The sequence below is a fragment of the Leptinotarsa decemlineata genome, unplaced genomic scaffold (assembly GCF_025532065.1).
Source record: "Leptinotarsa decemlineata unplaced genomic scaffold, Ldec_3_MD MMD2_tig00026282_RagTag_RagTag, whole genome shotgun sequence".
NCBI lineage: Eukaryota > Metazoa > Arthropoda > Insecta > Coleoptera > Chrysomelidae > Leptinotarsa > Leptinotarsa decemlineata.
The window spans coordinates 15,228,494-15,243,966 of NW_027412668.1; the positions used below are offsets into that span (position 1 = coordinate 15,228,494).

General features: G+C 34.9%; 1 protein-coding gene across 3 annotated transcripts; it reads left to right on the top strand.

The window, feature by feature from the left end:
- The first annotated feature begins 1,230 nt into the window (after positions 1 to 1,230).
- On the top strand, positions 1,231 to 15,085 carry LOC111512506 (monocarboxylate transporter 9). 3 transcript variants are annotated; one of them, XM_023168639.2, is made up of 8 exons: positions 1,231 to 1,398; positions 7,719 to 8,849; positions 8,906 to 9,155; positions 9,204 to 9,407; positions 12,124 to 12,408; positions 13,289 to 13,510; positions 13,738 to 14,023; positions 14,761 to 15,085. In XM_023168639.2, the coding sequence occupies exons 2-8, from the start codon at positions 8,035 to 8,037 to the stop codon at positions 15,015 to 15,017; spliced, it is 2,319 nt and encodes a 772-aa protein (XP_023024407.2). In that variant the 5' UTR covers positions 1,231 to 1,398; positions 7,719 to 8,034; the 3' UTR covers positions 15,018 to 15,085. The 3 variants fall into 3 exon arrangements, with proteins under 3 accessions (XP_023024407.2, XP_074035979.1, XP_023024408.2); XM_074179878.1 differs by having other exon boundaries at positions 1,235 to 1,371; XM_023168640.2 differs by lacking the exon at positions 1,231 to 1,398 and adding an exon at positions 1,471 to 1,880.
- Positions 15,086 to 15,473: the final 388 nt, after the last annotated feature.

Here is a 15,473-nt window from a genome sequence, read left to right on the forward strand (position 1 = left end):
TGTTATCGGTCTGTAATTTTTAGAAATCGACAAATCTCCATTTTCAGGGATAAGAACGGTCCGCCCCTCGACAAACCAATTCGGAATCGGCTGCTCTCCATCCAGCCATGAGTTGAAAACTCTGACCAGATGGCGGTGGGTACTTGGTAGTTTTTTCCACCAATAAGTGTTCAGCCCATCTGGGCCTGGAGCAGCAAAGTTCTTGGAACCAACAAGGGCCCTTCGAACGTCATCCGGGGTTATCGGGTTGCGCAGTTCATTGAGCTCAGGCTGTCGAAGCTCTCTGTTGAAAGCTTCGAACTGCGCTAGGGCTGGAGTGTCACAGATATCCTTCCAGAAGGATTCCACCTGATCAGCGGTCGGCGGATTATCCACAACACATGGAGGCTCTTGGAATAAGCGAGAAGGTTTCTCGCGGAACCTAAGGTTTTCCGCGATACTTCTCGCTCGCCTCACTAGTGACTTCTTAGCAGCCAGTAGCATTCCTATCCTATCAAGGCAGTGCTGTTTGGTGGTCAGCAGCACGCCTTGGCTCAAAGTGTGATGGATACATCGTAGATTGGCGGCTATTCGCCGCACTGCGGGCGTGAAGGGCCTATTGGCCGCCCACATTAGAAACGAGACGCGTATTATTATTATTATTATTATTTTCACCGTAGTGTGCGCTGGTCAGGCCCTATCCTCCGAAGCCCCGATACATTCGGAAGGGCGCGCAATCATTATCAACCAATGACCACTCCCCACACCGTGGGGTAAGTGATCATTGGGTCCGAGAATCATGTGCCCTGAGTAAGCGCAGTAAGCCAAGAATGACAGCCTTCTGCATCTGTGCGGCTAAGATTTCTGCCTTAGTGCGGCAAACCGGAATGATTATTATTATTATTATTATTATTTTAATTGACACGGCCCCTGAAGAGGCACTAGCCTACAGCAGGGCACAACATAAAACACATGTAATACTAACTTACCACCATTAAGAGAAAATGAACGTATTCGATCGATCGAATTGGGACCCTGGTGATCGGACTAATTTCGATACACGGTTTGACACAATTGATGGCAGTCTAGCTCAAGTGAACCATTTCAAAAAGATTAAATATTTGCCCATTATTCACTACACGTATTGAAAAGGTTTTGCATCAGGTAAAATTTGCCTTAAGTCCATATCCTCCCACCATCCCCTCCATCCAGCACTGACTGGGTAGTAAACACTAAATCCTGTTTCACGCAGAAAGTTATTTCAGTGTTGCGGTTTACGTTTACGTTGAGTTTGTTTCAGGCTAGACACTAGACGGAGATACATCGAACGTGATCATAAATTTCAACTATAATCAAAACAATAACAATTTTTTTTTTGTAGTTGATTATATAGTGAGTATTGGCTATCTGCACAACAAAGTAAGTTTACCTGATTTCAGTACATTCATTACAAATGGGCAATGAAAACAATCGATTCGTATTTTGTGACCTATAGGCTTTTAGCTTAGTAGAAAAGTATCGATTGTCGTTTGGTAGGGTGTGAGAATGTTATGTCACGGCATGATAAGAATATCACAACTGATAAGAATGCAGTTTTTACATATACGATCGATGCACATTTAAAGTCTCATATTATTAATAAAATCTCTATAGCAAAATATACCTAAGTTCAACGTACAGTGTGCTTTATTTGAATGGAAATTTACTATGGGAAGTGTAGTGTGTGTGTGTGTCGCACTTGGCATAATACAGGATGTTCCTTAATCTCGGAGTTTGATGCGTCAGACTATTTTATAAAGGAATTCTTCAAATAGACTGATGTCTGCAACAAATCTTGATTGAATTTTAATACTACACGTCGAAATTGTTCATTTAATGTTTTTTTCAAACGCCTTTGAGAGGTATTTATTACACATTTTTGTGAAGGAGTTTTTTTTAAAATTATTTCATTTATGCAGTGACCCACGTAATAGGTATAGTTCAAGTAAACGATATAGTTGAACCTATCTTCGAACAGCTCCCCTTTAATAATATAGTTAGGGAGCTAACTAATTTTATTTCTGATTATATAAGAATCACAACTATATTATATATATATATATATATATATATATATATATATATATATATATATATATATATATATATATATATATATATATTATATATATATATATATATATATATATATAAGAAATACGGAATAATGTTGGGGATGCAGTCAAAATTGCTGGGCTGTTGTTTAAAGAATACTCTTTGTTATATGGTCGAGCTTTCGAGAATGTTTATTCCCTTTATCAAGACATTAACTTGAGGTTATAGTAAAAAGTCGAACGTTTCACTGAGAAACACAAACTTAGTACTTTTCATTATGTAGAAAAGTGTCACACATTAAATTTTTATGGTTTAAAGAAAAAATATATATAAAACTTATTCAGAAGTAACATTTAAAGGATTTGAAATTTTAAATTTTATTTTAACGGCCATGCATGGCACTTACTAGTGGCGTGACTTTTTACTATAACCTCAAGTTAATGTCTTGATAAAGGGAATAAACAATCTCGAAAGCTCGACCATATAACAAAGAGTATTCTTTAAACAACAGCCCAGCAATTTTGACTGCATCCCCAACATTATTCCGTATTTCGCCTTAACTAGTCAGTCAAGACTACCCATCGCTTTATAAATTTTATATATATATATATATATATATATATATATATATATATATATAATTATTTTTACGCCTGATGCTTTATTTCAATTTTTCCCAAATCAACTCGATGGGATTCAAAACACAAAATAGGGAGGAAGTCCATACTTTTCAGTAATACTCTCAAGGGCATACACTTTTTCAAATGTTTGTGTCTGTAAAACTTCGAGTAGTTGGTTTTTGGTATAGTACTAGTAAGCTTCAAAATGCAAATTGTTATCCATTAAAAAACTTTGTATTTCATCTTTCTCTAAATTTTTATTTGGTACTTTGATGAGCTGTCGCGAATAATAGGAAGCGTTGTGAAGAACAATTACACTATTCGTATCCAAATTTGGGATAAATGTGTTTTCAAACCATTCCTTGAAAATATTAGCTTCCATGTTCTTATAATAGTCAACATTACAGTCCTCAATTTTTTTTCCACATAATTTCAATGAATTCGGAACTCATCCTTTACTTCCTCCGCAATACACAATGCACTTTTTAATGTAACAAATATCTGAACATCTTACCTGATTAAATCAGGCATATCTGAGATATTTTTAATTCTGCTGGAAATGATGATAGTATTAATTCGATCCGATCTAATAGTGCCTCAACTAGGCACTTCATTACTTGAAGAATATGAAATAATGATAAAATTCCCCTTCGTCATAATCAGTGCTGTCATTAGTAAATTACACTTAGTGTGTGAATTAAAATGGCTACGCAGTTTTCTCTTCAGTAAAACGAATGTGCAAACGTAGTTTTTCTATCAACGGAAAAATTAATATTGATACTCTGGTGGAAATGTGTTCCCAAATGATGAGAGTTTCGAAATCTTCCATAAATTCAAGAATGAGAGAAAAAAAAGCTGTGAAATCACCAAAATCATCTTCAGAAAGAAAGAAATACCGACCGTCAACAAAATAATGGGAGGCATGAAAAAAAGACAAAGCATTTCTCGAATTGTGGAAAACCGAGTGGACAACTTTAAAGCAATTAAATTTCAGCTGGAAAAACAAAATAGAAAGTATTTCTTGATAAAAAATGATGAAACCATTTGCTGGGAAAGTCATTACCTGATGCACATAAGAGAGTTTCAACGTGAGAACAGAAAACATCATTATCTAGACGAAACTCATCTCAACGAAAAATATACCGTTGAAAAATGTGGCAAGACAAAACATTCACGACAGGCATTTGCAAAAGGCTGATCTACCGGATTGAAGTCGCCTTCTGGAGAAAGAAAGCGACTGGTCATTCCCAAATTCTCACTGTAAAAGGTAAGACCTCGTTAGTCCTTAGCTCGCACAAGTTTCTCAACTTCTGAGAGTTGTCGTTCGTATGGGGGCGATAGCTGATTAACGGAAAAACAGATTTTAAAAACAGATTTCTAAAAACCATCAAGACATGAACGGAGATAGGTTTGAAGAATATGTTGAACAAATGTTAGACATTATTTTATTTAACTCTGTGAATGTGATGGATAGTGCAAGTCATCATTTCAGAAAAGTTTAAAAATACCGACTGTAGCATTGAGAAAAGCGGATATCATTGAGTGGGGCTTCAAGTAAAGGATTTTGTTGCGAGAAGAAACATGACATTAATAGGGAGTCCTTAATGTCTGGTATCGTTACAAACAGAATAATTGGGCCAATATTGTTTCAAGTTCAACAGGGGTTATTTACTTAGATTTTCTTCAAAATGAAATCAAGGATCATCTTAATAATCTACCTTTAGCAGTTTAACGGCAAAGTCACTTCCAACAAGATTGATCTCCCCCTTATGATACCAGAGACGTTTTTGATTAGGTAATATATCATTTTAATAATCAAGTTATTGCAACCAATGGTCCAGTTCTGTGGCCTGTCCGCTCACCTGATCTGACTATGCTAGATTTTTTCATTTGGGGATATGTTAAAGAAAGGATATACTATTCAACAGCCCTAGCCACTTTCGAAATATCATAAAAGAAAGGATTCTACAGGCAACGAGCTGAAATGTGTCTTGAACAAGGAGGAATGCACTTTGAAAATTTACTAGAGTGAAATTTTAAGGAGATTAGGATATTGCAAAAAAGTAAGTGCATCGCTGAAGTTATTAGTTAATTTTGTTGATCCAATCGCAAATAAATTAGTAACGTTAGATTCGTCAAGAAATCCTTTTTTCGGAAAGTGCTTGTCAAAAAATGGTCGCAATTTGAAAAATAATAGTTAGACACAAAAATGTAATTTTGCCAACTTGTCTTATTCAAATCTAACATACTAGTCACTGAAACTCCGCGTTTGTAATTTTCTGATATCACCTGAGGTCTTTAGATTAATTTACGTCCGATCATGACAAACTAGATACAATTTCAAAAGCGAATCTGAAAACATTAAGCAGGCGTAAAAACTTTCGAATATGTCATGTTCTGATCAGAATTATTTCAGAGATCCAAAAATGTTACTATATACAGAGTGTTCCATTTGAAAATTTAGGACCGGAGCTATTTCCGGTAAAACCGGAAGTGCTCGGAACGGGAAAAATATGCGAAAACTCTCCTCTTCACATACCGTTTACCTATACCAAATTTCATTTTAATGTACCAGTATTATTCATTACTACACCAAAGGTTCCAACCAGTGCATCACAAGTAATCTAGAAATATTTACTAATTTTTCATCCACAAAATAAAAAGTCATCAAATTTGATAATTCAAATGCAGTGGTACTATAAATAAGACAACAAAAGTTGCACTGGTACAAGAGGTGTTCATTTGTTCATTTTAAATAATTAAGTAGGTATCTATTATCGTATACCAGAAAATAAATTCGGTAGAATTGGATCCATCGGAAAGTCAATGTTCACGATACCTTCAATTTTCATTCCGTTTGGTTCTCCAAAAACCTTCCACTTCCTGTAGAAGGTTATTGTGGAAGCCCCTGAATTGCTGACAACTTCCAAAATGAAAACAAGTCATTGGGTGAGAAATTTTATCAGAAGTTTCAGAGTAAATTTCCTTCTGACCGAAATCAAGATAAATTTTCCAAATGTTGACGGTAAATACTTAATTTATTTCTGCTTGTCTAACGTAAGGCTTCTTAAAAATAGACCAAGTTTTCTAATTTTGAAACTCTTCTCAACACACAAACACCGAATACCTATTATAAGTTCAGACGCGCCATATTTAATTTAATCTGGTAACTTTCCAAGATGTTGTTTTTTTATCTGAATTTATCCGTTCCACTCGGTTGAAAATAAAATCAGAATTTTGTTTGCAAACAAATGTCGCCATATCACTGATTACCTTTTGTATTTATGATTTGACACACTCAGAGCATTCAGCTGATATTTATTTATGATTGAAAACTTCATATAGGGTGTTTCAATAACTTGCTTGAATTTTGAAAACAAACCAAATGTACAGATATGTTATGAAGATCTATATTTTTGAACTACAGGATACTTGAGTATGAGCTCATACTTGGGTATGAGCTTAGATGTTTTATTTTATTTAGAGAGATAAGTGATGCCCATGTGCTTTTTCCTAAAGTGAAACATATTCTTATTCCTTATCAGTCCCTTGTTTTTTTGTTTGACGTACGGCATTCAATTAAAAAATAAAATCTAATAAACAATAATATAGCGACAGTAATTTGTCCCAGGAATTAGGATTAGTTAGGAGTCGTGTTAGTGGTCGGTCGGTATATAGCCGGTCGGTTCGACGTGGGTGCTTTGTTCACTCACTCAAATCGACCCCCGTGTTGGTCGGTGGTTCAAGCCCCAGGCTGAACGATCGATTTTCACTTGCTATCGCCCAACCCCTTGCTAGGAATCACACGTTAAAAGGAAATACCTCGTTAGTCCTTAGCTCGCACAAGTTTCGACTTCTGAAGATTGTCGTTCCTAGGGGTGCGTCAGCTGGTTAACGGAAAAACAGATTCTAAACAGATTTTAGACAGATTTTTTTTAAATTCGAAGAGTAGTTCCAAGGGCAAGAAAAGCGAAGAAGATTAAAAGTGAATTGAAGCAAATAGTGTTTTATTTTTAGTTACTGAATAAAGTTATTGAATTTCATCAAACGTACCACATCATTAGGTACATAGAAACTCACCCAAATGTTTCAACAAATACTCAGTTGCAACCAGAAACCTATATTTCATTAAAACAATTTTTTCAGCTGGTGCTTGAGTTTTTGTATGTGTTACTGCAAAATAATCGGTTGTTACTTAATTGTGAGTGAGAAAGTTATCGAAGTGCTTGAAAAGATGGAAGTCGGTTGGCGGGAGGTCTACAAAACTTCGATGCTCAATTAGTTCAATTTTCGGACGGTGATTTGTGAAACGTGCGGACGGGCGTTGTCGTGGAGTAGGATCGGACCACTGTCAGCTGCCGCTGACGTCGTTTTCGGTATATTTCGTAGATGTTTTTATTATAGGACTCTGCTTTGATGGTTTGGCCCGGTTGCAGAAAGTTATAGTGAATACTACCAGACTCTGATCATCATACAATAACATACACTAACCATGGTCTTTTTTGGTAGGTTTTCGCCTTCGAGAAGCACTTGGGCTCATTGGTGTCTAACCACTGTCCTTAACATCTCCTCTTTTCGTAAAGAATCCACTTTTCATCAAACTTGACGATCCGATCCAAAAAAGGATCGTTATGGTTGCGCAAAAGCAAAGAAGAACAGACCTTGCAACGTGACAATTTTAGTCGATCGTTCAAATCGTGAGACACCCACTTTTAGAGCTTTTTGGCAATTCCAAATCATTTTGAACCATCAATAACAGCATGGGAGCTGGCGTCCAGTTCTTCCAGTTCTTCCTCAAATTCTCGCCCTGTATTACTGTAGGTCGACCACTTCGGGACTCATTTTTGAGGCTAAAATCTCCGGAACGAAATTTTGCACGAACGCACGAACAGTGCGTTCATTAACACCATCATTGCCAAATGCCTGGTTAATTGTTATATTTATTGATCAAACAATTTGCTGATGAACAAATTGAAAAATGTGAGTTGTAAACAAGAAACAAAATAATCATTCTTTTTTTTTCAGCCGCCCTCAAAAACTCCAAAAGTTACAATGCAACGCTATACCGCACAAACCATCCTCTGAGCCTTGATTTACTTCCAAAGAAGTATTTGTTCGTTTTTGTCAAGTATATATCTGGATGTTATTGATGAACAGCCACGCGGGCCCCATCCACTTTACTTCTTCCGAAACGAAACTGCAGAGGGGAAAAGATCCGAAACAACAGCTCCAAGGCTGGTCTAAACGTTGGATGCAGAGTCACAAGCAATATATTCTGGTTGTGATTCCCATTAATTGAGAAAGCAGCATCCTTTTTTGTGTTCATTTTGAAGTCGTTAGAATGGAAAAGAGAGAGCAAGCACCCCTGGCAACCCTATCAGGAGTGGCTCCTTCTCTAGAAGCTACCCCAATCGTGACTCCAACAAAAGATTGCACACAAGTTGAGATGCGGAATGCCGAAAATGCAATGAATACAATAGTTCATATATTTCCTGAAAAAAATGAGGTAACTTTCAAGGACTACTCCATAACTTCGTCATCTTCCAGTACCGACGAAGACATTGAAAAGCCGAACATACCTGACGGGGAATGGGGGTGGATTGTAGTTTTTGCTTCGTTTATACTTTCCATGATAGCAGATGGAATTAGTTTTTCCTTTGGTCTACTTTACGTTGAGTTTTTAAATGAGTTCAATGCTTCCAGTTCTGTAACTTCTTGGATCGGAAGCCTTTTCATGGCAGTTCCCCTTATTTCGGGACCAATAATGAGTGCTTTGGTTGACAAGTATGGCTGCCGCTCTATGACAATTGCGGGAGGAATAATCTCAGCATTTGGGTTTACAATCAGCTCCCAGGTTAACTCCATCGGAGTAATGTATTTAACATTTGGCACACTATCCGGGTTAGGTTTGGGACTGTGCTACGTAACAGCTGTAGTTTCTATAGCTTTCTGGTTTGACAAAAAGAGAACGCTGGCTGTAGGAATTGGTGCATCAGGTACCGGCGTTGGTACTTTCGTCTTTGCTCCTCTGACGAATTTACTTATCCACGAATTTGGCTGGAGAGGTACTACACTCATTTTAGGAGGACTTTTTCTCAATATGTGCGTTTGCGGGATGTTGATGAGAGACCCAGATTGGATCGTTGAGCAAAATAAGTAAAATTTCTTGTATGTCTAACTTCCTTGCAACTTATTCAAAGGATTATTTTCAGGGTGAATTCAAAGCATTCAAAATCGAGTAAATCGAGTAAAACAAGCTTAGTTTCGCTCTCGTCGACAAATTTTATGAACTCTATCAACATAAATGAGTTGAAAGATGTTCTCAAGAGTGGCAAGGATGCCGACTATCTCTTACAAGATTTGAAAACGTCCATTGAAAACCAAGTCTCGGAAAATAAAAAATCTAAAACTTGTCACAGTTCAGTGCTGAATCTCCCAACATTCATCAAGCAAAATGAGATGGTATGTATAGAGTTATTTTGAAATGAAGATTATAAATGTATTTTCCAGGTTCCAATAGAAGTCCTTGAACAACTGAGTTCCAACAAAAAATTGTACAATATCATTTTAGAAAACTACCCGAGCTTGCTATTGTGCAGGAGTACATCAGATACTGGTTTGAATAAATTAATTGAAGATGGATCAATCATTGAAAGGGTGCCCGTAAGAGTTTGCATGAAATTGAAAAAGCAAAATAAACAGTTAGTTCAACAGGTGGGTGCTTCTTAATCTGTCACTCACCATAGGTTTAGAGACTGTCTGAAAAGTGGAACATATTTTCATATCTGTTTTTCCGTGAATTTTGCAACATTACTGTGAAAGAGAAAGCTATAAAAATAACAAACAATGTTTCTGAAGATTCATCAACCGAATTTCTAGAAATTAGGTATCGAAATAACAATTATTAAATGAATTTGTAAGGATAAGTGAGACTGATACTGGATCAAGTCTATCATTTTTCCCTCTTATGTAAAAATCACTGCTTTTGATGATAAAACTATGTCGATAATACCGTATCTTTTAATTTTTTCAAGGTCATCTCCTTTTATTTCTCAATTTTTTATTGTGACGCACGAAGAATTAAACTTTCAAGTGTTTTGAATACGTCATGAGTTTTCCTTATCCAATATCATTTATATTAATTTACATTTATCAATTTTTACTTGGTAGGTATATGTACAGTGTCATCCCCAAAGTATGCACCAAAGGAGCCTTCAAATATTTGATTTTGTGACAAAAGTAAAGTACTGTTATTTTGAAAAATTTCGGGAAATGTTATTTAGAAAAGTTGTTTAGCATTGAAAAATACATCTAGATTGGAAGTCATGGCCATCTAAGTGAAGTTTTATTTTTTTACCCATTTTTTAAATGGAGACTACGAAAAACAAATTTTTGCTAAAACGATAAATATACAGCGTCTTGTATACGACGGTTCATTTTAAAAGCCTGTAATAGTAAAAATTACACAACTATGGTGTTAACCACGGTCAATTTTTCCGAAAAGTAAATTAATTTTTAAGTTTTTGGTTCAGTTATTTTTTTTTATCACCGAAAATTACTCAAAATTATACAGTATTGTAACAAAAATTTAATATTCAATAATATCAAATCACAAAACATCAAAATAAAATAGGTATTTCTGAACAAACTCATTGATTTCCTGGAGATTTTTTTGTCCAAAATAAGTGTTTTAAGTTGAATCTCCAGAAAATCAATGAGTTTGTTCCGAAATGCCTATTTTATTTTGATGTTTTGTTATTTGATATTATTGAATATTGAGTTCTTGTTACAATACTGTATAATTTTAAGTAATTTGTAAACTTTGCACCAAAAACATTGAAAATTATTTTACTCTTCAAAAAAATCAACCGTGGTTAACACCATAGTTGTGTAATTTGTAATATTACAGTCTTTCAAAACGAACCGTCATATACAGGATGCTGTCTATTTATCGTTATAGCAAAATTTTTTTTTGGGTAAAAAAATTAAACTTCACTTAAATGGCCATAACTTCAAATCTAGATGTAATTTTTAATGCTGAACAACTTTTTCAAATGAAATTTCCCGAGATTTTTTTAAATGAGAGTACTTCACTCCTGTCTCAAAATCAAATATTTGAAGGCTCCTCGTATATTACGTATGTTTTGTTGGTGCATGTTTAGTTTTAGGGAATGCACAAACTTTCATCAAGAATAACTTTGTCGAAAAACCCTTAATAAATAAGTTTTCCATATGGTGCATACTTTGGGGATGACACTGTATAATTCTGACTCTCATATGATTGACTTCATTTCCTGTTTTTTTTGAGCATCCACTTTTTGTTTGTAACATCACGTTCATTAACTTTTTAATTTCTTCCTCTTTCTTAAGTCGTTGTGATCCTGCATCTTTTTGAAATTTACTCTCAAAACCCTTGATTTGCTTCAAAATTGCATTTTTATCGTCTCAAGTTTAGTATCTAATTATCTTTCCCAGTAATTATCTTTTCCATCATCACACTTATAATGATCATCTCACTTTTCACTCGAATCATATTGATCTGGTACCTGATTTTATTACACAATTTTCATATTTTTTTATTCCATCTACTACTAAACGTTTTGAATTATTTATTTTGTTCCCAAATATTCGGTACCAACTCTTTTGTTGCCACGTTTACCTTTTTAATTCTGTCAAAATGTGTTTTGTTGGGACGGGCGTTTCTAATATCGGCTTTTACCCCTTTTGTGTTCATTTTTTTGTAATCCTTCCTATTAATGAAAGAAAAACTGAAAGTAAAGAAAACATTATTCGCACAAACGTATTCCAAAAACACTTTATTGTGAGATTTTCACTAAACTATTTTACAAAAACGCAACACGTGTTTCGTCTTTAGTAAAGACACGCCCGAATAGATTTTCATCAAGTATCGGCCTATTCCATCATGTATATAATTCGCACAATTCGAAACTTATCCACTTTTCTCCGTGTGAGTTTCACCAACCAACTTTGCGTCATCTACACTAACTTTGTTGCTGAAACGCACGTTGTGGTGCGCGGGAAGTGTTTTCGTTGGATTTTTTCTATCGATAAAAAAGCTTCCTCATTAAAATTCAGTCATTTAAGTTTTCTAAAGAAATGAACTTTAAACGTTCAAGGCAGTCTCGGATATACCTACACAGTAGGTTGAAATGACTGACGTTTATCAGAAAACAACTACCCCCCTGGCTAATACCACGAAGGGCGTTGAAAGAGTCGACTTCCAATTTTGGAACAGGCACACTTGCAGACCGGTTTTGGGCTCATTTGCCACTCGTCAGTGCAAGATAGTGACCATCATCGACCTAAAGTCAATGATATTCCAAAACTAAAAATCGGAATTCTTTCTCAGAGATTTTCATTCCTCTTTCTAAGAGGAAAACAAGAAATTATAAAGTGTTTAATTTTTCAGAACTCTATATCAACGGAGGATCACCTGGAAGTACAAGAACCTTTACTGCCAAATGAAGTTTCAAAGACTCAAGAGCCAGCAATTCAAAGAAACGCAACATTTCCTTGGCTCAAACAACAGTTTGTTCAAGCTCAAAGACAGCATTATTTCAAGAATGTCAGGTTTCACAGACAGTCTCTCATTCACAGAGGTGCGACCTTCAGCACAAATAAATACAGATTCAAAGCATCCAGCTGTCCCAACATATATAGACTTTCTGCATTGACTTTGCAGAAGGATGATGAGGTAATGGAGTCTTTTTACAGTAGAACTCAAAGAATTTATCGAAAGTGTTGATGAGAAAACCAAAATAAATTCATACGATAATGATAATCTCCCATCTCTCTGATATCAATTTGAGTATTTTGCTTATTTGACTTGAACAAATTTACCTCTCACTTATTACTTCATCTTCAGAATGTTGAAACACCTTGAAGCATATTCGAATATTTTTAAATTCATTCTCATCATTTCTAATTACATTAGTGAACAGTGAAATCGATGTATAGGTTTTTGCGTAACACATTTTTATTAGCTAATTTCAATGGACGCAACTGTCTTTATTTGAATGTTCAAAACTCACCACATCATGAAGAATTTACTTTTCATCCCCTACAATTTTAACACCGATGTGTTTGAAAAAGCAATTGGTATCTTGAGAATATACACAGCTGGATAAAATTTCAAATGAGCTATTTTTCTGGAATACATATATTTTTGTAACTACTTTCACAATTGGACGGTGGCAACTGTACCCTTTTCCATTGAACACTCCACTTCTATGATTCTCTTCAAATCTTCAACTAATTTCCAACAAAATCGTGATATTAAGTTTAGACACAGGAAGAGACGATCATCTGTAGTTGTATTAACTAGAAATGCGGCGTATTCTTTAATGATAATTAGTCATTCTTCGCAGATGATAACGGCTCTTGCTATATTTTTTGTAACTTCATTGAAGTGTGTCCTGAAACAACGAATTCTTGAGTGTTATGTTAGTTTCCACAATAAATATTGATATTAAAAAAACGTTTCGTATGTGAAAACCCATCTTAGTAGAAGTTTTTCACGACACTTTCGATATTTTTTTTCATGTAATTATTATCTAATTCAAATAATTTTATAGAAATGGTATGCTGAGCTTCTAGAGTTGGTGAAGGGAATGCTCGATTTTTCCTTGTTCTTAGAACTACACTTTCTCTTGCTGTCACTATCAACCATAATACTTTTTGTTTGGTTTATAGTGCCGTATTTTTATTTGGCCGATCATATGCTAAAATTTGAATATACTGATGAAGATGCATCCTTCACTATTGCTAACATAGGAATCACAAATACAATTGGGATGGTGAGTACATTATTGAATTGAAAAAAACACTTTGTTGCTGATTTATAAAAAAATAGTGGTTTCAATTGAGAACGAAATTTTCAACAACTCAATCAAACATTTCATCGATATTTGACCTTGTTTAGGATATATTTGTTTTGAAACTTTCACAAATGAAATAAAAACGTTGTTATTCATTGCTTAAAAAAATTCTTTCATTGATTGAATATCATTCCTTTGCTTTTTAGATAGTTTTAGGCTGGGCTGGTGATCAACCATGGATGAATATTACAAAAACCTACGCCATATCGTTAGTTCTATGTGGAATATCTTGTGCTGGGATTATGTATTTCACCACTAACTTCATTATGCTGGAGATATGTGCAGGGATGTTCGGTTTATTTTTATCTAGCAGTTTTTCTTTTACACCAGGTATTATAGTAGAATTGGTCCCACTCGACAGATTCACAGTGGCCTATGGGTTACAACTTCTCTGTATGGGCATAGGAATATTAGTCGGGCCACCTTACGCAGGTTTGTATTTTGTAATCAAACATTTTTCACTACGGATGCTTCATACCCATTTTTTCTCAACTTTATCAGTCTTTGTACCGTTTATTATCTCCTACAGAATTTTCTCGAATAACCGTAGTGATACATGTTTTTCGTTTGTTTTTAGGGCCGTACTTACCCACTTGCAATCATATTTTGAAAAACAATTAAGATGTACGAATTCATGACAAAACGTATCGTGACGTCTATATCTCACTATATTATTTGCTAGTGCTATGGTATAATTCACATATTTGTTTCTTGTTCAAGTTCAGTTAAACGGCTAATTATGGTATGTTGCGAAGGTTTTAGTAGTCCAATTTTGCATATCACAAAAATGGTCCTCTGAATATTGGAATTTATTATTGTCTAGTTTGAAGTCATGGATTATTATTAATAAATCGATATATAGAAAAAAATAACGTACTTTTAACAAGTCGATGCATGCGTTTTGCCGTATTTTCTTTTATTATGAATGAGTTCACAAAGTCAAATTACAATTCTAGAAATTATAAAACTATTAAAAATAAGGAATCGGGAAACAACCGGAATTCAAAAGAAGGGTATCAATAAAATATACTCCTATTGATATATTTCATGTCTATCAAATAAATTGAAAGAATGTTGATTATCTGCTTATAATCCTGACACAATATCACTATCAGGTTCAAAAGTCTAAGCGAAAAGCTTAGATTTTTATTTGATAATTTTTTTTTCAGGGCATTTGTTTGATGTTACGAATAGTTGGGAGCAGGCTTTTTACCAAGCTGGTATTTGGATAATAATATCTGGAATTCTAGTTGCCATCATTCCTCATACCAAGAATCGAAGGATAATTGGAAAAAAATCATTGGAAAAAGAACTTGAGGGAGCAGAAGATCGATTATTTTATTCAATAGCATTAATTTTATTATTAGTAGTTTCTATCGTAGTTGCCATCTACTTCACGATACAATGTCTATGGGATTTAGTTTGAAATACATTTGTATAACAGTTATATATTAATACAGATATATGTTTGACAATAAAACATTATTATTATTATTTAATGAACAGCAACGACTGCTCGATTATTTCATTTCAAATATGACCGTAAATTTCCTTCTCAGTTTGTGATTCAGCAGATGGTGCAGATGGTTCAGCCACGTGGACGAAGAGACTTTTTGAGTGCGTCATCAGTTTTACTTTGAGTGACCGTCTGCAATATCACGTGACTTTGCTGATGTAAATTTGAGGGCGCTCATGTATTTTCCTTTCTTCCCCAATTTTTGAATGAGCATATAAAAGAGGTGCCACTAATTCACAGGAGTCAGTTGGATATCGCGCGTATTGAATACACCTACAAATATGTTTCACTGTGATAGGTGTGGTAAACGTTTCAGCCGTAAAGATAACATACGTCTTCACCAAATGCAGTCCTGCAGGACGGATA